This window comes from Meriones unguiculatus, chromosome 7 (assembly GCF_030254825.1).
Source record: "Meriones unguiculatus strain TT.TT164.6M chromosome 7, Bangor_MerUng_6.1, whole genome shotgun sequence".
Taxonomy (NCBI): domain Eukaryota; kingdom Metazoa; phylum Chordata; class Mammalia; order Rodentia; family Muridae; genus Meriones; species Meriones unguiculatus.
The window spans coordinates 59,185,863-59,211,205 of record NC_083355.1 but is presented as its reverse complement, the minus strand read 5'-3'; the positions used below and the strand labels follow the sequence as shown (position 1 = coordinate 59,211,205).

At 43.8% G+C, this 25,343-nt stretch overlaps 1 protein-coding gene across 1 annotated transcript in view; it reads right to left on the bottom strand.

Annotated features, from left to right (window-relative positions):
• Npas3 (neuronal PAS domain protein 3) overlaps positions 1 to 25,343 on the bottom strand; it is an 852,204-nt gene that overhangs the window by 10,812 nt on the left and 816,049 nt on the right. The window contains 2 exon segments of the mRNA XM_060387500.1: positions 12,394 to 12,500; positions 16,251 to 16,444. Of these exon segments, the coding sequence (XP_060243483.1) occupies positions 12,394 to 12,500; positions 16,251 to 16,444 (301 nt within the window).

Sequence of the window (25,343 nt, the reverse complement as noted above, 5' to 3'; positions counted from 1 at the left end):
TTTGATTTTTTTGGGGGTGTGTGTGGATGGGGAAAGGGAGTCACTTTGGAAAGAGCAAGGTTTCATGCGGTTGAAACTCTTCCTTCCTCTGAAAGTGGTCACAAATCAAGCCTTCACACACTATGTCTATAAGCAGATAGGCTTTCATGCTTTTCTCCCTCTCTCCCCCACCCCCTTTTCCCCTCACAATATGCTAAATGGATGGTTGTAAAATTTAATAATTATGTCTTCACTGTTGCTTGAAAAAGCCTTGATGAATACCTCACACAGTGGCAAGTTTTGTTTGAAGCCGCTGGACGGCTGGGGACCGCCACCTGCCCCTGGCGGCGAGCCTGCGCAGGCAGCGTTGTGCGCTCTTCTTGTGGGCGACTCTAAGTTGTGCCATTCTGCATGCATGGCTTCCCAGACTACAGAACTCCCAGCTGAGGCAGCAAAGAGTGAGGTGCCAAGCATGCCACATGGCTCTTCTGTTACACCACCGTCACTTACAACGTGAAGTGCTTTTATTCAGAGCTCCTCAGCCTGGTTACCTGTTAATTGAGGACAGTGGCTTATGCAGTTCTTCACAGAGGAAATCACCATGCCCTAGTCTGGTTGGTGATATGATATAATTCTATGTGCTTTGTAACCAGAATAATTCTTCTTGGTTTATAGTATTTTTTTTTTAAAGATTTATTTATTTATTATTTATACGTTATTCTGCCTGCATGTACACCTACATGCCAGAAGAGGGCACAGGATCTCATTATAGATGGTTATGAGCCACCATGTGGTTGCTGGGAATTGAACTCAGGACTTTTGGTAGGACAGCCAGTGCTCTTACCCTCTGAGCCATCTCTCCAGCCCAGTATTTTTTTTTTTTTAACAAAGGCAAGAAAACTAAAAAAAGTCTTTTCTTCAGAATCATATGGAAAAAATGCTGACTTGGCAGGCTAAGCTAGCAAGGCTTCAGTGGCAATTCTGGACCAGAATGGAACCCAGAACAGGCAACAAACAAACAACAGAAAATTCCAAACCCAGAGTATAGAGGACTGAATGAGGTGTTTGTAAGATCAAGTTAAAATTGAAAGAGGAACAGAAAGATCACCCATCCTTTACACTTTTTCTTACTTAAAACCCTAACCTCCCTGATGGTTTTCAGATAAGGACCCAAGCAGTGTTTCTAAGACAAAGAACTGGTACAATGCCATCCTTAGAAGATGAGGTAGGGCAGCTTGGTCTGCTTGAGGCATTTCTGAGAAGATAAATATAAATTTATTAGGGTCCATGAATATATTAACTCATTCTTTCATTAAGAACAGGCTAAGGGATGCCTAGCCAAGAATAAAGCCCTGAGTGAAAAAGAGGTAGGCAGGTGAGCTTTGATTTGAAGAGGTGGCCAGGGAGGGACTTCTTCCTCTCGGCTGTCCTTGGGTCACTGTGGTGAATACCAAGGAGCGGGTCTCAGAGCTTACGATGCACATTCTCTGGGTCATGATGGTTCCCTGCATTGGTCTTTAACAAACAGGATTTTACAAGAGTCACCATCTTCTCATGGTCAAGGATTGGTGTTTTCTGAATGAGACCTCCATGAATCGTTAGAAGAGAGGGCAAGATGTTAGCACCATGAAAGAACAAAACGATGATCAAAATGTTACCCAAGTTGCTTTTGTTTTCAAGTTGACATGAGAGAAGGTATCACGATGCTGCCTTTTATTCTGAACCAGGAATACTTTTTCCTCACATCTTCTCACAGAATATAAATTCATAACTTTGGGATGAAGCTTATTTCTTGAAAAAAATCATACTGGCAAATCAGTTGGATCATTCCAGCTGTGCCAGAGGCAGGATCTGACAGCTTTTCCTGAGCTCATGTTGCCCTAATCAGCTCAAGAAGAAAAGCCACATTGGTGCCACTTTGAAAGAGATTTTTAGTGTGCAATAAATTAGCGAATTTGAAAAAAAAAAAAAAACCTCCAACCCTTTTTGAGTCTCTGTTACTTCGTAGCTGCTGTTGTTATTTTTGAGTTGTAGGTTTGAATAGTAGGGAGAAAGGAGGGGCTATTTAGGTCAGTCTTCTTCACAAAGTCTTCCCTTTTGTGGAGAAAACCATAAATACGTACAGTAGAAGTTAGTTGACATGGCAGTCCTTCAGAATAGTTAACTGCCCCTTGAGAAGACCCCTCATTAAGCCAATGAGGCCCGGAGTATGTCCACAGCCACACGTACAAGCTACAATAGGAAGGAAGTAGAGGGAGAGGTGATACACAGGTCAGTTGATTTTTTTTCCTGTAGCATCCATGAGCTGTGGGCTGAGTACTGCTGACACGTGGCCTGGGAGCATCTTTGTGGCTTGTTCTAAAGTGTGCACCCAGCTGTCAAGACTGATGAGGTGAGCTAGTCACCTCATGTATCCCTGAATGGACTGACGGGTCACCTCAACACATCTTTAGAAATCTGTTTTTCAAGGATATTAGTTTTTATTTAAAGATTTCAGAGAATTTCAATGACCTTTTCTTAGATTTCCACAAGTCATCCATGAAGATACGGGGAGAAGTAAGTTCACCAAGTTTACTTAGAATCTTGAATGGTCCAGGCATAATTTTCTTCCTTTTCAGTCCTAGTCTAGGGTAGCAGCAGTAGCCACTGGCAGCTGATGTCTGAGGGAAACCTCCCCACCACCCCACCTTCCAACCTGAAGATGCCTGACAGTTACAAACTGTGTCCCTGAGAGGGCAGAGCTGACCTTGGGTGAGGAACACAGTGGAAACAGACTGAGTTTTCCTGGTTGAGGCCTATCTACCTAGCAATTAAGGAACCACCACTGAGGGTCTGTCTGACTTTTACTCAAAACACTGTCCTGCCTACATGGGCAGGGAGTGGCAAATAGCCTAGCCAAAAGCCGTCTGTGAAGCGCTTCCATTTTAAAACAGGTGACCTTTGATCCTGATATCTTCCCTCAAATGAAGGATGGAATGATAAGCTTATTGAACGTCCTTCTAAAATGCCACTTGATCTCTTGAGTTAAGAGAGAATATACAAGACTGTTCTGTTTGTAAATTACAGTCACTTTGTCTCCAAGCCTCACAAACCGTGTTTCTGCGGGGCACACCCGTGTCCCTGCAACAGCTCCCAACAGGAGGACGTGCTTTCCCTGGGAAAACTTTGTCCACAGGCACAGATAGTGACTGAAAGGGCACAAAAGAAGCCAGTGTCTGTGGCAGGGATATCATCCAATTAGATCAGCACAAATTTGCCTTCAGAAATATGAAGAAAAAAAAAGAGAGAGAGAAAATGTGGTCTCTTCTTGTTGGTCTGTCCTACAAAACCCAAAGCAGAGTCCAGATAGTAAGTTAGTTGTAGGTCAAGAAGGAGGAAGGAGGTCTGAAGAGGTGAACACGCGTCATTTAGCAGAGTGCCTCTCAAAAGGACATTTAGAGGTTTGTATATGCATTAAAAAGCTGCAGTGGTTGGTGCGTTCAGGTGAGTACAGAGTGACCAGGAAATGGTGAGCTCGCTGGGGAGACTTCACCCTGACACAGCCGAGCAAAGAGTTTCGTTAGCGTTGTGGCAGAGGGGACACATCTGCAGCTCCCACACCCCCTCATTGAGCCACCTCCATGAATAGCTGTGGAGAGAGAGAGTAGAGCCTTTTGCTAGGAACTCAAACATGATTTTCAAATGCATTGAAATGGAGTGTGTGTGTGTGTGTGTGTGTGTGTGTGCGTGCGTGTGTGTGTGTGTGTGTGTGTGTGTGTGTGTAAAGGTGTGTGTGCTAAACTCATGCTTTCTATTTAATGCCACAGTTGGGTGCTTAGCTGTGGCCACTGGTTTTCTTTCTACATTCACAAAACTGGCAGATGAAACATGAAAAAGAATACTGACTCTTTAATCTCTGCTTCTTCACCTAAGGCCCAAGGCAGGCTGACAGGGAACTTCATTCTGGAAACAGAATTTTTGAAAGAAAAAAAAATTTTTTTTGGATTACTTTTTCTTCTGCTTTTGAAAACTGTAGGCTACCGGAGGAATGAACCTGACTCAAGCTTAAAACAAGAACAAATTTCTTTATCTAAAAAGTTACAGTCCTTGATGCTTACAGGAAGGTCATTGTTAAAATCCACGGGAGACACAGTACTGTAGCTGGAGACTTGCTAAGCGCTTTATTTGCCTGCGATGGAGACAGTTTGTCGTGTAGAGGCGCTCAGAGGATCGGTGAGGCCAGGCATACTTTCCTACAGACGTTGCAGTTACTAGCTAGAGATGTCCAAGCATCTGCGCACTGGATCCCCTGCCTCTTTCTCTTTGTAAACCTATGTGCTGAGCGGTATTTGGTAAAGTTGAATGAGACTTGATATTTAATGGGGGAGTTCCAAGCCTGAAGACAAAGGACCTACGATGTTCTGTGAATGACTATGCATCAACCATGGATTCCCGCTAACGCACTAACAGCAGGCCTCGCCTGAGCCGCTAGCTGTGGCTTACAGCCTCAGAAAAGGTTTTGTCCTCTCACCCTGCCAACTGATAGGTCTTTATTAACTGCTAATATTGAATCATGCAGGAAACTTTCCATTGATTTAAGACATGTCAATTTGTTCAGTTTAAAAAAATAAATTTTGCTCTTCTTCATGATAATGTACTGAATCGGAGTTCAAGGCTTTTGAAACCTGATGGCATCGGTGTGGTGTTCTCAGAAAGAATCGAAGGGACGGTGGCATGAGTGACCGCTGAGATCCTAGAGGTTTATGTTTAAACTTTCATGTGTTATGGGTTTTTCCTGCACATATGTATGTGCACCACATGTTTCCGGTGTCTGTGGATCACCTGGGGTTGGAGTAGGGGGTGCTGGGAACTGAACCCTGGCCCTCTGGAGGAGCAGTGTTACTAACCACTGCGCCATCTCTACACCCCGCAGAGTTTTTTCAGGCTGCCTTTAGTCCAGCCAGGGGGGTTCAGCAACACTCACGCCTGCCTCTTCTAGCCTCAAACAGTGAGGGACAGTGCTTTTCTGGCCTCTATGCCTTTCTTTTTGAAAAGATCTTCTATTTAAAGGAGAAGCAGTCAACTTGGCCTGGTGCAAAAAAAGATTCTGGCTAGGAATGAGGACATGATAGATTTCTCCAATCACCTAGGAAGACGTTTTCTTTTTGAGTGCCTACTGTGTGTTAAGTAGTAGGAGATTATAATAAAGTCTGTCCACCAGCCTGTGCACTAATGGGCAGCGGCGTCAGTCTGTGCGCGTCGGTCCCCGCCCCTAACGCTGGGCAGTTAAGCTCACGGAGGAGTCACTAGTGTGCAGAGTGACCGAGAAGTTTTCTTCATTCTTCACCAGGGGTTTCTCTCCAGTTGCCTTTGAATGCAGCGAGGCTTCTCGCTTTCACTCTCAGTTTATGATGCTAACAACTGTATGGAAAATGGCGTGGCACATCTGCCAAAGGGCAAGGAGTCTCCCGCAGGCTGAGTGGAGTCAGCCTACTTTAAAAACTTAGAAGTCATAGAGGTTTAGAAACCGAAGGAGAGGTAAAAGGGGCAGAATGGATGAAATGGACCTCTCTCCTCAGTGGACCCTACATTTCTGGACGTGGTCATTTTGCTAAACCTTAAACATGTTTATAAAGGAGCTTCAGTGTGTGCAGCACAGATGTTTCACATTATAAATCATTCATATTTCATTTATTGATATTTTTTCACAAAACACGATTCTCTTATGTTATAGCCATTGCTAACTATCTACTGAAGGGACCCTACCTCTACCTTTCTAGATAGCAGAACTTCATGTTTTATGTCTTGATAGCCTTCTACAAAGTTTGAGGGGAAGGTTAAGCCTTGACTGTTTAAGCCACAAACAGTAACTTATATCTTTTGGCTTAAGTATGGGCGTGATGGCATGCTTCTCTGTGCTGGGTGTGTGTGTGGGGGGGGGTCTGAGCATGTCTGCCTTTGTTGGCTATGGGAGATCCTTGATTGTGAGGACATAATTAAGACTGTTACAAAGGAAGTTTATGCCAGCCAGGCATGGTGGCACATACCTGTAATCCCAGCACTCAGGGAGGCAGAGGCAGGCAGATCTCTGTGAGCTCCAGCCTGTTCTAAAAAGAAAGTCCAGGACAGCCAAGGATACACAGAGAAACCCTGTCTCAAAAAAAAAAAAAAAAAAAAGGGAGAAAGTTCATGCCATTTTACTATTTTACTTGGGTTTCTGTCACATGTAACAAGGTGTGTTTTAGTTGACATGCCCCATGCAAAACACCATCAAGCCAGATAGGATGTGGGCACTGATTGGGAGGGGTTAGCCAGCCTCACAATTGCAGACAAACTGTTGTCTACTAGCCACATACATGAACTAAATTCTATGCTGCTCAATCGGACCTAAACACGTCTTAAAAGACCCTTTCCAATATGTAGGTTGTGGTTTTAAGGAAATAAAGATAACTCACAGAAGATCAAGAATAGATGGTATGATAAAAAGTGATGGAGTTGATTCTGTTTAGGCTAGTTGACTTAGGTGAAAGGGATGATTTAGAAGTATTGATTTTTTTTTCTAGATCATGTTTTATAAGAGATATTTTTAAAAGGACCATTTTTGATGTTGTTGAATTTAAAAAAACAAACAAACAACAAAAGCAGCTACTACTTGAACTAGCAACAAAGAACAGGAATCTGCTGGAGAGCTGACCTCATCAGTCAAATCAAAGTTGTAGCTCGCTCTCTGGAGAAGGAGATTTTATATTCCATGCCTCCCTCAACTTTTCAATGCCCTTGATACTCCCCTGCATTCTCTGCCATCTTGGCTTCTTATCATCTTCTTTCTAGTGCTGGGGGAAGTGTGTTTGTGTGCCCTCTGGGGCTTTTCTCTTTCCTTTGGATACCCCAACCTTTGAGATCCCTGTATTTTATTCATATATCTCGATAGTACTCATTTTTATGTTGTGTATTCAGAGCTGGCTGTCTCACACTGTCTTCTCCACGAATATGTAAGCTCTCTGAATACCTTAGTTTTAAACCTCATAGTCATACCATAAGGTGTTCTTATAGTAAGTAGTCAGAAACGTTACATGAAGGTGAACGGGGAAATATCCCTACTCTTATTCACACATGTAATAAAGTATTCATAGGAAAATATTGCCCATGGGAGAAACAGCAAAGATTTCCTTTTTCTTCCTAAGCTGGATATCATTACTTTTTTTTATATCATTACTTTTAATATAGTGTGAATAGTTTGCCTGTGTGCATGTATATATAACATGAGCATGAGATGCTTGCAGAGGTCAGAAGAGGGCATTAGGTCTCTCGGAACAGTTACAGATAGTTGTTAGCCACCATGTGGGTGCTGGGAACCAAGCCCAGGTCCTCTGCAAAAGTAGGAAGTGCTTTTAATCATTTTTCCAGTTCCGGTTTATATGAATTTTTTAAAAACTCAAGTTTATCAAATAATTATATACTCGTTTCCTTTGAACTTTGATTGAGATGCCCTCAGCCGTCGTGCTCACTTGCCGCTGTCACCAACAAGACCAAGTCTAGAGGACAATGAGCTCCAGACAGCCAGTCGGTATTCAGTTCTTTCTAGTCTGCTCAGTCTTCAGTGTGAAGAGTTGGCAAGTGACCGTAAGCTTGCAAACCCCGGATTCTGATTCAGTGAATTTGGCATAGGCCTGAAGTCTCGCACGTCTGCAAGCCCCTTGCACATGTCCGAACTGCTCCTGAACAGGGTGACAAGTGGGACAAGCTCTGGGCTGGTGAGCTGCCTGCTTGCTGGTCGTGTCCTCTGTACTTGCCTGCCATGGACTTGAAAAGCCCAAATTAGCACCACTCCAGAAGAAAGATACAAAATACCAACCCTAATTCATTCCTGCCTAAAAATCTGGTGTTCTCTTGCTGCCTATGACGGTCCCTGCAGCTAGTGGACAGGCAATGATGTGGGCTGACTTGGCTTCTGGAAGAAAGGCAGCTGCTATGATAGCTACCTGGTGTATTTTCTTCCATGGGAATTTTCATATTCATAAGGGAGAAGGGAAAAAAAAATCACTTGCTTTGGGAAAAAGTCCAGCCAGTGGCCAGGTTGTAGCAAAATCCCCAAAGACACAACCCAGAAGAAGCAGTGAGATCAGAGAACACCAGGAAGCCCCTCGTGCCATCTGCATGGGCCCACCAATCACACTTTATTCCTCCCTTCTTCCCTCACTTGCCGCTCCCTTTCCTGTGAGCTATGGCTGCATACCCAAATCAACAATTAAATCCCCCCTTTGTGTGTGTGGCAGATGACAAATGCATGGGGGACATCTTGTGTTGCCTAGGCAGGCAGGGCACTTACTTTGATTGATGCTCAGTTGTAGAAAAAAATGAGCTGGGAAGGAATTACAATGGAGGGCCTGCAGACTGGAAGGGGATCCACTAATTAGTCCTGCATTAAGCAGTCTGCTTGCATTTGGCGATGAGACGCCTTTAGGAGGAAGTGTAGGGGTTATTGATGCAAAACAGCACGGGATGCATTATGCCAGGTAGCGGTGTATTCATTTTGCTAAAAAAAAAAAAAATGTATTAAGAAGCAAACACTATGGCTACCCTATATTTTTTAGACACTTATCCTCTGGCACGTTGGGTCAGCCATGCTTTTTATCTCCACTTGGTCCTGCGGGCAACAGGGCAGGCCTTTTGTGTCTCTGGAAAGACTTTCAGAGTTTTTTTTGTTTTGTTTTGGTTTTTTTTTGTTTTTTTGTTTTTATCCTGGCTAAGAGTCTAGGAAGGGGAAGCTGCCACTGTCTACAGTTCATGTTTCTTTTCTTTAAATTCCACTGCCAAGTCCTGAGTCTTCGTGGAACACAGTGTGGAAGAAAGACACGCCCCCTTTTAAGGTTTTGAAGAGTTGCTGATTTGACCCAGGATGAACCCTAGGGGCTGCATCAAGACTCAGCTCAGACTCCAGGCAAAGGCTTCATTAGTAGGAAGAGAGACAAATGCAAAGCACATGCTTGCATTTGGCTTAGCAGTCTAATTTTCAGGCTATAGGCAGACATAGCCTTCATAATTCAAGGGTGACCCAGAAGTTCTATGTAGCCAGAACATGTGATCTAGGGAACATGAATGGTCATCTCTAGGTCACTGTCTTTTGAGCAATGGAAGACTAGAGGGCAGTGGAGAGAGAAAGGTCCCCAAATAATCACTACCATATGCAGTTTAAAATTCAAACCTTGAAATGCTGATTCAGTCCATTTGACCCAGAGAACCAGTGAAACTGGGCTTAATGAAAAGAAGTCAAAGAGGTCTTTTGTCACAGTGGGAAATAAACAGACTTGAAACTCCCTTGGCTTTAGAGCCATGGTGACTAGGACTAAACCTGGTAATCCTCCTGCCTCAGCCTCTCTACAGGGATTACAGATGTGAGCCACCAACCCCTAATAACAATGTGACTCTGTATGTTGAGATCTTTCTAGCTAACACCAGGCATCTTGAACTTGCCCAGTGGGAAGCAGGTGGTCCCGTGTCCTCGGCTCCTTTTCAGAGTCATCTGATCCTGGTGCAGCTGAGATTTCTCTTCATTTTTCTGATTCTAGGGACAAGTTCTTTTATGGATTTACAGACACCTATGCCGAGAAGAGATGCCAATGATAAAGGTAGGATTTCCAGTCCTCAAAGACGGCTGAGCCCCTTTTTCTTTAAGTCTTATCTATGACTCAGAGCACAAGACAGATATCAGAATATCTGAAGTATGATCAGATGTCTAAAACCCGCCTTTCGCAGACAGAACCAGGAACTGTGCCAATAGCTCTAGGAAGAAAAGCTAAATAGTTAATGTGGTTTATTTTTTAACCATCTCTTTGTTTTAGAATTCTATCTTATTCTTGAACTGATGCGATGTCATTGTGACCTTCTCCTGCCAGCAAGGCACAGTTGAGGCCTCCTTCAGTAATAGCCTAGGGCTTTGGACAAGCAAGATGCTGTGCTGGCTCCTTGCCTTTTCTTCCAGTGTTTACACAACCAAGACTTATTACATGCTCTGTCATTTTGTTACTGGGCTGGCTTTGGTCTGAGAATTAGGTAAACATCAGACATTCCATCACACAATTTTAAACTCAATCTTACTTTATAATGATGTTAATGTTTATTGTACCAAGCGAGATGCATTTGTATATTTCAGCATCTTATTTCAGTCACAGAATGCAAAAGCTGACATTGGAATCAGCTTGATTTGTGTGTGTGTATGCATGTGTGTGTGTGTGTGTGTGTGTGTGTGTGAGTGTGTGTGAGTGATTGAAGATATTAAGCACTACAAGAACATTGGAATTTCAATCTGATTAGGATCAAAATTCTGCAGGATCAAAACAGTCCTTTTCCTCCCCCTACAGTTTGACTAATTGTGCGCTACTTGACATTGTGAGGTTACTCCACAGCATGACAGCTAAACATGTGAAGTGTATTTTACTGTGCGGAATTATCAGCTCATTCTATTTGTTTTCCATGTGTTTAAGGTTATTAAAAGAACTCAAAATGAGAAGTCATGTGTACGAGTTAAGAGTATGAACTCAATCATTGTTAGTGGGCTCACTCATAAAGCAATAGCCAGTATGTCAATATCAAGTAATGAAAAAAAAATCATGGAATTTGAAAGCATACTTTCTCTGTTTATTAGCTGGCAAGATGGCAGAGAAATGAGAACAGCGTAGCGTTGGGTGGTAGGCTCGTTTATTTTCCAGCACTTTTAAGTTATTCTGGCTACTGAAAATAAGTCAAGAGTGTCTGGGGAAAAAAATGATATCACGCCTATTTGTTGGAGACTGTTGCCTCTTAGGAAGAAGTAAGCTGCATGGCCTCGCATTCCTCAGGAATTGTGTTTCTTCAAGCTGTTCATCAATTCTGAGAGAAACAACGTGGCATTTTCCAAATAAGGCCCAAGAATATCGAAGATCTTTTAAAATCAGCGTTGTGTTTTTGAATTTAGACCTCAATTAAGGCTCCCAAATGAGAAAGCACTCCCTGGTCTAGGTCCTCACCCTGTGCCCTCCCCCAGCACCGTGGGGTGGGGTACTACCTCGAAAGCAATATATTCATGTGAAAAGTCTGTACCTCTGGCCTGTGGCATTCCAGATCCATCCACCGGTCCCTTCAGAGATCTGTATTTCCTACTTTTTTTTTTTCCTTGAATTCCTACCAACAAAGAACCTGATGTTTCTGTTGAGGAAACAGCATCATTTTCCTCCCCAATTAATTGAAGAGCCATCTGCTTCTGTGATACATAACACCCATTCATTCTTAGCAACAAGTGTGTTCTGACTCCCTGGGGAGTGATATCAAGGCACGTGCCCAGCGTTGGGAGTAGACTCTACTGGCGAGCAGCTTGTAGGCAGGCTGTGCCCAGAAATATAGATATACAGAATATGACACAGAATTTGGTCCCATGTCAGTGTTACTAATGCCAACTTAAAAGTAACACAATGTTGACCATGTAGAGACTTGGGTTAGCTCAGTCTCCATCAGGCTTCAAAGAGCTGAGCTGAGAGTGAAGAGCAGATTGCAAAGGGCTGGAAATCTGAGGAGTTGTAGCTCTTCTCAGGAATAATAAGAAGGAGCAAAGACTACACCTGGAACTGGACTATTTCATTGGTAGCACATTGCCTGTCCTGAAATCTGGCCTTCTGAAGTGTGTAGAATCTTCTGAGAGTGTAGCGGGTAGAGAATGGTCATATGTGTGGAGGAGGGAGCTTCCGCCAGCTTTCTGGATCTTTGCTGTGCAAACACAGGCTGGTGGACTCTGAGAGAAACTTGCTTGCTGATTCTGTGAGCTGTTGCTTAGACTTAACCAGAATGCAGCTCCTTCCCAGTCATATGCTACAGAAGATCTCTGCGTTCAGGCTGCAGCCAGGAGCCAGAGCAAGACTCACAAAATGAGACCATCTCTTATCCCAAGGGTGGGAAGCCAGAAGCTCCCCTGTAGGGGAGAAGACATTACCATTGACAGGTGCTGTTCATGTAATGTGTGCTGCCCTGCGCCCCAGGACTTTGCCCTCACCCAGTTTTTGTAGCCAGCCACACAGGCATTTTTAAGAGGCTCTGGCACAACTACTCCTACTATAGTTTGAAGCAGAAACCACAAATTTCAAAGTGGAAATTGCTGTCTAGGAAATTTGAAAGGGCCAACAGGGAATTGAAGACAGAGGTTCTGTCTGTCTGCTTCCTGTGAGAGAACGCACAATGGACCACACAATTCTAGATGAGTGCCTGGAGATCCCACAGTTTCTCTGGGCCCAAAGTCCAGCTTTCAGTGTTATACCAAATGCCACTTGAAACCGTTTATATCTGTTTTTCTTACTGCCTGACAGTCACTTCAGATATATACAACGACACAAAGGGACAAATCAGCACTGAGCCCCACGAGAGACAGACAGATGATGCTGCGCGGGCTCCTCCCCTACGGGTACTTACAGTCCAGGTGGCTGTGCCTGATGCCCTCCACATCTTCGGCATGGATGAAGTGGTAGCATCTTTTCCCTACGATGTCTACAGGAGTCAGATCCATGTAATCACTAATCCTATGAAGAGAACACAGACCGGGTCTCAGAGAGGAGGAGCCTCGTGAGACTGTCCAGTGATGCACAAAGCTGATCTAGCAACATTTCCATCACGTCAAGCACCTGTGAGGACGAGGCCCTGTGAGCAAACGCTCTCAGCAAAGATTACTTCTGTGGTGTGTAACAACATTCTTTTTCTTCAGATTTTGGATATGTGCTAGATCAAGCAATTGCACTTAAGTAATTAGATAGGTTTTTCCTTGGCATCAGAATGCACATTTAGAGAACATAATACCATGAAATTATTGAGGAACTGAAACAATGCAAGGTCCTCATTATAGGACAAGATAATTCAAGGTTACATAATAAAATAAAAACATGTTACGTTTATACCAAATGATTAGAGGCACCTTTCATTTAAGCAGATTGGTCTTCTGTTGGTTATTTCCATGAAAAAGGGATTCAACTGCTTCTTGGCACCAAGTCCAAATTGGCATTTCAAGGGATATAATTTAAATGCTGAGACATACAGATGCCTGGGGGTATTATCTTTTCTAGTCTCAGTCATTTGGGAGCTCGGCTTTTACTTTTGGTTCTTTTAACTGGTACTTTGTGGTAGAAACTTTTAAACCATTTCAGCTGCTCTTCTGGGCCTTCACTTGACAGTGTGTGTGTACCAGTGCCTGAGCTGCCTATCCAGTGTCCTCAGGCAGGACACAGAAAAATAGAACCCAAATTATAAGGCATGTAGGGGGACCTTCCTTGTTTATATAGACATGTATAAAATGTTTATTGTTTTCCTGTATCATTCATTTTGGTTGGTTAAAAATAGATTTCGTTTAGCTTATTTTATTGTTCCTTTTAAAATTACTTATGACATAGGATATATTCAAATGTGAAACAAAAATTTGGAAATGTTACCTTTAAGAGACACGAGATTAGTATTGGAGAATTATGCCTGACCTACTAGGCAGGGAACTAAAAAGGAATGGTGACACAAAAATGCCATGGAATTAGCTGGGCACATGCTTGTAATTCCAGCACCTGGGAGGCAGAGGCAGGAGGATCTCTGTTAATTTGAGGCCTGCCCAGTGTACACAGTGAGTCTCAGGTCAGCCAGGGCTACAAAAAACAAACAAACAAACAAACAAAATCCCCCAAAACCTAAATAAATAAGTAAAGCAAGCAAGCAAGCCATGGAGTATAATTAAAATATACTATTCCATGAAGTGAGTGAATTTCTCAATGTCTAGTGGTTGAAATAATGTTTTGGCCAAACTAGAATCCTTAGTGAGGGAAGATTCCTTGGGGGAAATGAATAGGAACCCTGGAGCATTTGTGGCACAAAACAGCACTGTTCTGTTTGTTAGCTTGTTTCCCAAGAACAGTTAACACCCCATTTCTGAAAAAAGGGGGGGGAGCCAGATATTATTAAAAAACCCTCCTTGGTGTCTGTGAAACCTGCCAGCTCCTGAGAGCATTAGATGTTAGCTTTGCCCTGGGCCATCCTAAAGACTGCCAAGGAGCAAGCTTAGTTTCTAGTTAACAATTTCCTAATTAAATAATAAACCCTAGGAAATAGCCAGGCCATTCTTTGGGGGAAGGCATTCTCTGGTTAATTCTTTATTTGAATGAACACCTTCAATGAAATCAGGATCAGGCTCTTTCAGTGGAACAGGGCCTGTTGTGGGGAATGTGACCAGTTTGGAAGTAAAGGAGTTCTTAATAACCATGCAAGAGCCAGAACAGAAGCTATCCTTCCCATTTCTCAGTTCCCTCACCTGTCAATAACTTCAGGGCTTGCTGAGAGGAGAGAATCGCCAGTGGAATGACATTAGCAGTGCCCAGAGCTTGTCACATGGCAGCTTTTCCATAAACCAAATATGCAATTCTCCTTCAATTAAGGACTTTTTCAGAATTGCCGCCATCTTCTTGGGAAAGAATGATGGAGGTTTTTTTTTTTTTTTTTTTTTTCTTTTTTTTGGGGGTGGGTGGGGGAGCTAAAAGCAGGTCACAGAAAATTATCTCAATTGCTAGATTGGGACATTAAAAGCTTGTTTAAAAATTAGTCACTTGATCACAGCAATGAAAATTAGTGGCATTTTGGGACAGGACAACCATTGGAAACTTTTTGGAAGGTGTGGTGATGGTAGAGCTGTGTTCTGGCCTTGTGTCTCCCTTCTTTGGTCTCCTCCACTGTTCCACATCTTGGAGACTAATCGGCTTTGTAAATGCTGATTGTGTTCTTCCATTGTGTCTATAAGGAAGGTTCCTCTCAGAGGTTATTCCAGCTGGCTCCTTATCATTCACCCTAACCACTAAAGAAAAACAGGGGACAGAAACACCTCCTAGAATGTTGCTACATCAGAGGCTGGGAGTCCTCCCTCTGCAAGTTCAACTTGTCCAGGCTGAGAGGCACAGTCCTAGTGATTACCTATGGAGCAGGCTGAGCTGAGAGTGTGGGGGGATTGCCAGACACTGGTGGCCACGGTTAGGAGAAACCCATTCCTGCCCCCGCCCCAGCTAACTTGTCTTTCCTGACTTCATGTGTCCTCTCCAGAACGCTGGGGACACACCCGGCTGTACAGTCACAGTGATAAAGATTTTATAAATGCCAACACCCGAGAACAGATTAGAATTACTTGTCCAATAACACTGACAAGTTCATGATACCATTGAGTCTCAGAGCTCAGGTAAATTCTTTCCTCTCAGCTAGTCCCTGACTGTAAGTAGAGCATTCCCAAAGTGATCTCAGCTTTAGTAGCACTTCCCGGTGGACTGGGTGGATGAGGGCACTTTTGGCCTTCCTTTTGGCTAGGCTCTGGAAAGGTTAATTACCCAAGCCACTTGACCATTCTTGTCTCCCCTCTGAAGGCATTCATAGGGCTCAGGGGACATATCTTGCCTTCAAAGCTGACAGCAGTCTATGGCCCCCAAAGCTTCCTCCTTCAACTGCCTCAGTAATTCTCAGAGCGCCAGGAGATGGACAGTTTTGCCATGCTGCTTTCCCAAGCTGGATATCCAGCAGCTATCTCCTCCCCTCTCTCTGCATTTCTCTCTTCACTTCAGTCAGGTGGCTGGTGACTTCCAGGTGAAAGGTCAGTAAGGAGCAGCATCTTCTATCTCTGTCCCTTGCTTTGTGCTTAATGGAAAAAGTGAACTTTCAAACCAGAGGCTAAAAGTCCCTTTTGTAAAAGCTCAGTCCTGGGGAAGAACTGCCAACTCATTTCTAGGATGAGTCATCTTTTTTTTTTTTTTTTTTAATTTATGAAAGAGAAATCCACAGGATGACAAAGTTTTATTTAATAGTGTTGCAGATTCCTCTTGCAGCAGATTTCCTCTGGGGGCCTTGGATTCTCATTTGTCCTGTGCTAAATGTCTGCGAGGACACTGTCCATCAGCATGCGGGGCCCTTGAATTAGTGGGAAACAGGTCACCCAGACGCCCAGGAGATGCCTTTCACTGCATCATCCTGCCAATAACGTCTCAGCCCCTGCTCTCTACTTGGGTCCTCAGCCAAAATGGACCTTCTTTCTAGTGGATGGATGTCTGGGTACCCAATTCATTCAATTGTTGTCCCAAATGTAAATCAGGGAAGCAATGTAAATTTTAGATAAAAAGCATGTTTGGTGTCAGTCCAAGCAGCCATTAAAAACAAGATCAGGATTTATAATGAGTCTCACTGGGAAAGTAAAATCTTTCAGGCAGCCAAAAACAAACCCTCACCAATGGGCAGTGTGTAATGGGCAAATGAACATGAAAACAAAGTACCTATTTTCACAGTAAATGATATTGAGGTCCATGTTTACTCGAGTGACGAACATATGGCAGTCAATTCTGACTTCATTGATCGTAGGGGGAGGCAAGGCATGAGCCACAACCACAAGACCCATGATTTGGCTGGGAACGGTCCTCCCGTGGGACAGCGACACTCTGAGGCGAAGCCGGCCTGTTATATGAATCACCTGAAAAAAATATTAAGTACAGGACACCAGTCAAATGTACATCCCAGAAGTCAAGGTTATTTCTTCTGAGGAAAGGAAAATCTCATTGGGAACAACCAATATTAGGTTGTCTCTTCTGTAGTCATAATGGCTGTCGTCATGCCCTCCGTGTGGTGAAAGCACAGAGGACACGTTCTACGTGACTTTTGTGGGTAGCGTTATTATAGTGCTGTTTTTTTTTTTAAAGGACTCCCCCCTTCCACATTTATAGGAAATTCATCATCAGATCCTATGACTAAGATGCTGAGCACCGAAGTAGCTGCAGCAAGAAATGTTTGAATTATTAGCCTTGTTAGTAAAAATTATCTTTTTCTGACTTTGCCGTGAGAGATTACATGGCCGTCTGCTTTTTGGAAGTCGTGAGATTACCCTTATTCAGAAAATTCAGCGATTTTTACAAAAGTCTGAATACCAGACTCAGGGCTGTGACATGAATGGGTTGTGTTGGTGACAGGTATTTCTCTCTGGGCAGTCCGGGTTATCGGGAGCACAGGGATTGATGGCAGCTCCCAGGGCTTTGGCCTGCGACGCATTCCCTGAGCTCACATCCCAGGAGAGTCAGGGAGATGCACAGCATGGCTGTGGCATCACAGAGACACCTGCCTAGGAGCCTCCGGGGGACTGTTGGTCCGAATTGTTTGTTTTATAAGCCAAAGTATACATACCACCCAGAATCATCAGAGGAGAACCATGGGGGCAGCTTCTAGAAATGATGCATTTGACAAACAAAACCATCAGTGGGTGAAAACCAGAAGGGGTTCTAAGGTTATGCTATGAGGATAGAAATGGGGTGTGTCTATCAGGGCTTGGAAATGAGTGTGTGTGTGTGTGTGTGTGTGTGTGTGTGTGTACAAACTCTTGCTGCATTCTGAGGGCCCTGTTGCTGTGTGTTGGTCATCTAAAACAAGGCCAAAAGGGAGGCTCCAGAGGAGTACTCCACAAGCAACCTTGTTCAGTGGCTGAGTTTCCACATCTGCTCTTCTGTGCAAATCCATCACGAGCATTACCCCACCTATCAAGATTCCACATTTGCTCCCTTGCCATGAGGAAGCAAAGTGAGAAGCAGGTTTCTCTCCTTGCTCTGCCTTGCCTCTCTGGAGAAATACCATACCATCTGGAGTCTGTTCTTCTTCCCAGGGGCTCGACCAGCGATTCCTTTTCCATTTTATTTTTGCTTCTCTTAAGTTATTCTGTTTTCCAAAAGCAGTGCACACTCCTGTCAGTCAGGAAGCGGGATCAAAGCTTCCGGGGCTGCCCTTCAGAGTCCTGGCGGTTGTAAATAATACCTCTACTCTGTCACCCTTCACATGAGCGCCCAGAGCGGGAAACACCAGCCAGGAGGATTATTTAGGTTATTTCAGCAGCGGCTTTTCGACCGCCCACATTTGAAGTTGAGTAAATTCATACTTAATGCACCTTTGCTTTAAGCTTTGGTCAGATGAGCCACTTTATGAATATTTGAAGCGGTTCCTGGAGGCGAGGGTGCTAAAACACCATCAGAGACACACTTTTTTTTTTTTTTTTTTTTTTTTTGCAAGACCTCATTAACTAATAAAGAAATAGCTAAAAGAAACAGGATTAACTGCACAGGAGGGGTGTCGCAGCCCCGTGCTCCTCCCAGCTAGGCTTACATAGATGCTCATTTATCATGATCTGTCCTGTTTTATCAGGAAAACTCAGCTTCTTAGAAACACAGAGATCTATAACTGCTCAGAAAAACACACACCCAGAAATGATAGACCGAATAATCCCTGCTTGGTATTCTCTTCTAAGGCAATTTCAAGGCATCTGGGCTGGAGAACATTTAGGGAAGGCAGATGTGGAGTAGGCGCTCCTGCGTCACATCTGCCTGTCCTCTGGGCTCCAGACTTGGCTGTGGCCGGCATGCTATTGGAAGACAGGCAAGCAGGGTCCAGTTCGGTCTGGACTAGACATTTCCTGATTCTGTTACCGGAGGCAAGTCCCTCAGCCTCTTTGTGTCTCGGGCGTTTTTCCCCTGTGAAATGGGAATAACAGTGACTATCCCACAGTGACATTCTGAAAACAAAGGGGGGCGTTGGCATGGACACTTTAGAGTTGGTAAAGAATTCTCTGACTTTTAAATACCGTCTTTATCTTCAACATCAAGCAATAAGGATAAGGACCAAATATCTATTTAGTGCTGGCCAAATCTCTTATTTTTGGATAGATCATAATGTTTCATATTTGGATGAAAATACAAATTTTTCCATTCGTTAGGTAAGGAAAGAGGGTCTGGGAAGTCCACTGCCTGCTCAGTCACTTAGCTGAGAAGTGGCAAGTTGCCTGGAGCCTGGGTTTCTGGGTCTTGTGCAAGTGTCATTTGAATGCTATCATGCCTGATGTTTTTTTCCCGATGTCCATACTCTTACTGAATGAAGCACTAGAAATATATGCCAGATGGCGGCCTGCTGCCCTAGGTAAAGTCTACTACGAACCTTCAGAACGATTTTACTTAGAAGCCAAAGAAAGCTAAGATTTCGAAAAGTCTTTAGGATACTGTACAAACGAGGAAGGAAAAAAAGCGAAGAGAGAGAATGGAATTGAAAGAAATTCTTTTGGATCCCATGATTAAATTTTAGGTTTAAGCTGATATATTTTCCAGATTCTATTTTGTAATGCCTTTACCTCTGTATACCTGGTAGCAAGCATACAGATATGCAGAGAGCTTTTTTTTTTAATTTTTTTTTTATTTCATTGTTGCCTTTAGGCTTAAGAGGTAAAACAATGTGAATTGTCATGAGGGTCTGGGTTCAAATCCTAGCTCTGATACTTGATGATACCAACAGAACTGAAAAAAAAACCCCTCCCTATTTCTCAGTTGCTAAATATAATATTGAAAACATGTCATAAAACACATGCACCCTTTTGTATCTGAGGAATGGGCTCTAGGACTCCCTAAAATACTGAGATCTGTATATAATTCAGAATTCTCCTTTTGAAGTAGGGTCCAGGCTGACCTCAAACTCACTATCCTCCTGCCTCAGCCTCCTGGATGCTAGCGCTTCAGGCAAGCATCAGTGCTTGGCCCCTTTCCAAGTTCTTTATATAGTGTAGTGATTACATAGACCCCGTGCACATCCTCCTATATATGCTACGTTAGGCCCAGGTTACTGCTATCTGCTGTAAAATAACTGTGGTATAATAGTTGTTACATTGTGGTGTTTAGTAACAATGACGGGGAAAACATTCGTGCATATTCAGTGCAGATGTCATGATTTTCCCTACATACTTTCCCTCTGTCATTGGCTGGCTCCTTGAGGGTGTGATCTGTGGATGAGTGGGCCATCTGTGCTTGGCAAAGATCTCCTTAGGTTTTTTAGTGAGCTCAAAGAGAGGCATTTGTGACCTTGCTGAGTGTGACCTCACCTTCAACAGGTTTAGACTGAGGGAAGGCAAAATATAGGTGATGCTCACAAGAGGGAGATGGTGTAGTGGCTGATGGGGACAGTGACTTTCGGTCCTAGTTATGTGATATCCTCACTGGTCAATTCCATGTCGACTTTAACACCCCCCCCCCAAGATTCTGATTGGTAGGACTGGGCTGAGACCCTAGCACTTATGTCTGAAGCTTCGGAGAGGACACTAGCCAAAGAGTATCTGGCAGATGTGTTTGGAGTTGTACAGTGGTTCTTTAATTTTGATAACATTGGACTCATCAAGGGAAGATCTGAAAGTTTCCATAGCTGTACCCAAGGCCAGATGAATGAGTGTCCCAAGGAGCAGAGAACTGGCGTCAGTGTCTGCTTACAGGTCTTCAAGGACACTGAGAGGACTGAGTGCAAATGCCCGTTAATTCATGTCTGTTCTAGCAAGTACATTCATAAGAAAATGACGGAAATTTCTTTGTGAGTGCAGGGCAGGAAGAAAAGCTTCAGTTCAATAGATTAGGAAGACTACATAAAACTGATATCATGATGTTGACACAGGCTAGGTAAAATCAGGGAACAGTGAGATAATGAGACCAACGATAAAGCACAGGAAGAGGGATGAGATGAGGTGAGAGCCATGGGTTCCAGAGACATGTTAGTTGGCGTGGCAGTAGAGACAGAGACAGACCCTAAATATCAGTAGAAGCTGGGAAAAGAGAACACAACTGTGTGTGTGTGTGGGGGGAGTAGGAGCATGTGTGCATGTGTGCACCCATTCATGTGTGTGCATGTTATGTTTGGAGGCCAGAGGTCAATGCTGAGTGTCTTCCATTATTGATCTCCACCTTGGCTTTTCAAGATAGGATCTTTCACTCAACCATTCAGTGAGGGTAGCTGGCCAGTGCACTCCAGCACTCCACTTGTCTCTGCTTGCCTGGAGCTGGGCTTCCATGCCTTGATGCTCAGAACCCAAGCTTGATGCTCATGCTTGTGTAGCAGGGCTCTTACTGGCTGAGCTATCGCCCACATGCCATGACTTTTGATAATAACGGCAATTGGGAATGCAGGGACTTCTGAGCAGTGTGAGGACAAACGTGATTTTCTTCAGGTCACCCTGTGTTTAAAACCCTGCGGACGTGGAGAAGGTGCCCAAGAGATGGCTGACAGTAAGAGGTGGGCATGTAAGTGGCAATGGCAGTTGAAGGTACTGTGGTATTGTTTGGGAAGGTTTTTCCCCCCTTTGGAAATAATAGTTAAGAACTAAGAAACCCAATGAAATTATCAATGGAGAAAACATAGATAGGAGGAAAATGCCAAAGGCATTTTTATTTCTTTTTGGTCCCTTTGAGTCCCTGAAGCCTAAGGCAATCTATGTTTTGTTTTTATTTTCTCTAAGCAGAGGCTTCCGTGCTCTCTTAACAGTTGCAGTCACAGTTAACTGTTGTCAGGAGGTACGGAATGATGAGAAAGTTCGTGAGAGTGAGAGACTGAGAAAGTGCGAGAGTGGGAGAGTCGTTAGGGAGAGAGAGTTCACATGGCTTTTATGATAGCATGTTCTTACATTTTATAATGACCTATGTTCCTGGTATAAAAATTCAACTTTCTCATGGGTAGAACGTAGCACACAATGGTTTGGTCCTGTCGATGTTTCAGGAATCCACTGTGGAGATTTCGTTGGTGTGTCTGTTTTTGTTGTTGGAGATCATGTTGAGCACACTCCACCCTGGGCTGCGTGCACCACCACTGGGGGGCTTAGACAGTAGCTGATGGATAAGAGGAGAATGTGGTACTTTTGTTAAAAAAAAAAAAAAAAAAAGAATATGGGACTGAGAGGTGGCTTAGCAGTTAAGAGCACAGGCTGTTTTCCCAGAGGACCTGGGTTCAATTCCCACATTTACATAGTAGCTCACAACTGTCTTTTTCTCTATTCCAGGAGAACTATCACTCTCTGGCCTCCGTGGGCACTGTATGCACACAGTGCATAAACATACATGCAGGCAAACATTCACACATTTTAAAAAATTTCTGAAAGCTCCTAAATGCCCTTCTTTCCACTGAGAGTGACATCCTAAAATAAACTCAGGCTTGTCATAGTACCTCCAGTTCTAGGTGCAACTTTCTAAACAATGCCTCCAGCTTCCTTGTAAAGTTAAGGGCATGAGTGGGAATGATTATGACTGTAGACAGACCAGGTCCAATTCTAATATTATGTCAAATGTTAAAAAATAATATGGTTTCTTTAAAATTAAAGAAATATTACGGTATAGAAATAAGAAAATTGGAAACAGGCATTTGAATTTGGACCTTAACTATGGTAAGCCATCCATCTTGGCTGGGGCAATCTCTTCAGACAGAAAATGGTGGGAGAGAAGTAGATATGGATGGTCGTTAGAGAATTCTATAATGAAATACCCAATGCAGTGCACGAGGTGGGCTGTGCCCTCAGCCCACCACATCCCCACAAAGGCCTTCAGGGCTCTTCAGAAGACAGCTGTGCACTGATAAATGTAGTTTCAAATAGTCAATAGGGGCTTTTATGTATCACATCTGAGTTAAAACCGCCTCTGCATTCTAAAGGGTTATCGTACTCAGGTCTTCAGTCTACAGATATTCTCCAAAAGAGCTTTTGCCACTATGAAATTCTTTGCCTCTAAGCTTAAGTTCGTATAAGTTTGATCCTCACACTTCCTTTCCCAAATTTTCATCATCATGAGACACACAGAAAGGCAAAAACCTGCAAATGTCCTCAGCTCCTTACGTAGTACTGCCTGGAGGCCAGGCAAATCTGCATTACTTGCTTGTCCCAAAGTGAGAAAGTCACATTGGAACTTGAAGTCTTCTCTGACGGGTAGTGTGTGCGATGCTGCGGAGGAGTCTGCAGAACACGGAGAGTGCGTGAGTGTAGCCAGTGGCCCTGCCTGCGCACGTTTCCACCTCTTGTCCTGCCATAGGTTCCTTTCATTTTCCTGTTGCCGATACACACCTAGACGCATTTCTCAATATTCTCTCATTATAAATAAGCCTATTGAAAGACCTTAATAAAACCTTCCCTGTCAATACTCAAGGAAGGAAGGTCCATAGTGGGAACCATATCTGCAAGCAAGGCTCTTTTCCTTTAGAAAGAAGTCTTGGCTCTAATATTAGGAAACGTTTGTCACATGGTATAAAGCACAGCATGGAACGAGGGTGGGCAGGGACAGACAGGGCTCTAGGCACAAAGAAACTACAGGTCTCTGAGTTTAGAACATCTTCAGAGATTTTTTAATTTGTCTTTTAAGGAAGCCTAAATTTATCATGAAAATTGAGCTTTCTTCTGTCATGCTGGTTCTTTTCTTTTCTTTGTAGAAGTCTGGTTTAGAATATGGATTATATCAAACCAGTTGCTTAAGAGTGAGAAGCAGCTGGTTATTTAAATGAGAGCTTTGCGGTGGCCCCAAACTTGGGAAAGATAAGGGCTTAGTGGTGTCTATGGAACCAAAATAACTAGACTAGAGCATGATCACTTGATTCCCATTGACATAATAATATTGACCTTGTAGATGCTATTTCACGAAGATTCTTCTGGAATGTTCCTTTGAGTATTTAGGCTATTTTCATAGGTTGGAGACCACTTGAGCAGATATTCTGTATCTTTAACTTCTACCACCAAAAGCATTGCACAAGGCCTCCAAACCAGCTGATCAGCAACCTTCCCTCTGAGGCATACCTCAGGAGGTGCAACCAGGTCCCTTCATAGAAGCAAAGCGCTTGGAGAAGAAAGCTTAAAACCTTTAGACTCTTCAGGAGGCAGGATGTAACACGCCTTTTTCTTTTCCCTTGTGAGGACTCAGCTTTTAGTTCTAGAAGCAGACTTTAGAACTAAAACTGTAGGTTTGATGTGAGTTCCAGTGGGACTTCAAATGGGGAAGGCCTACTTCCGAAGTGGATGGCAAGATTGTGCAGAGATCATTCGGGGGGAAAGACAGGCAGAACATGGCAAGACAGATCTCTTCCAGGGCCTAGGGGAGGTGTGCAAGAGGAGAGGTGGTCCTGGAATGTCACCAGGTAGGCAGGAAAGGTGCCTGTGAATTCAGGGATGATGAGACTCTTCCTTACTAACAGGGGCGTTGATGTTGGGTAGAGGGTCTAGAGAGCTTCAGGTGGGCTCAACACGAGTGGGACAATCTGGATACTAGGGAGAGATGGGAAAAGCTTTAAGAAGGAAGATTTCTGGCAGAAATCAGTCTTACTGATCGGAAGGGACTCTACATCTCTTCAGATTTGGATGGAGGTAAGGAGGAAATGGGATGTCACAGGAGCGTGCTATATAATCCTTATCTGATTCCTGTGAGCCAGTGAAGGAAAGCTGGAAGGAGACACAGCTGGAAGGCTACAGGACTGTGGGCAGCAGAAGGAAGGGAAGGGAGTCTTTCCTTCTCGCCGGAGGCACTCAGGTCCTAAAAGATAACCCCCCTCAGGCAGAGGCGCGTGGGAACTCGGGCAGTGTACTCACACAGATGGAGTTCCCTTAGATTCCCAGCACACACATACCTGAAATGATTAAAAGGGCCAGGTGCAGAGGAAAGCATATTGAGCACTTTAATTAGAAACCATAAAAGAGCTGATGTTGATATCAGGGATTTTGTTTAAACAAACCAGCAAAAACAACCCGTGGAGTTAGTGGTTTTTAATATGGTATGCGCATGAGAAAAGAAAGTTTGTGAGGAAGGTGGCTCCCAGGTCCCATCTCTACATCTTTAGGTTCTCTGCCTCTCAGAAGGCCTGCGGCATTGGCCCGCCCTGCTGCTTGGGATGGCACTGGTTGGCAGGCCTTGCTGTCCACCAGCTGCAGCTTCTCTCGCCAGAGAGCTGGACGATCCTAATAAAGGCCACCCAGGGGCACACCACAGCCTGCCTTCCAAAGGAGAAAAGCATGTATTTACAGTGGACGCTGTACTGGAAACAGTCAGACCTGCTGCCTTTTGGTTCCCAGACAACCGAGGATTGGCACCTGATAGGCAGGAGGCCTGAGCTGGTGTGGGCTAGGGGCGCGCTTCCAGTGCCTGCTCTTTTCTTTGTGAAAGGGTCTGCCTTCTCAGTGGCTATATCACAGTGGGCTGGTCTGTTGTGCTGGGAGCCTCCTGGGGGAGGCTGAGCTTTGCCAATCCCCTCCCCCCCTCTTCCTGCCCCTGGCTCAGCTCCTGATTAATTCAGGGGATCCTGGGAGGTTAACCCTTAATTTGATGGCTCCAGTGGGGAACTGAGAGATTGCTGCTAATTCATCATCTTTGTTTTATTTTTAGTTTTTATTTTTACATAGAAATATATTTTCTAAGGCAACAAGTAAAAATTCATTAAAAAACCCCCACATTTAATATACATTAGATAAAGCATTCTCTCCTTACATGACTGTGTCCTCCAAACATGAATTACTACTCATCTATATTTCTTAACAGAATTCACATACACAACACGAAAAACAGAAATACAGT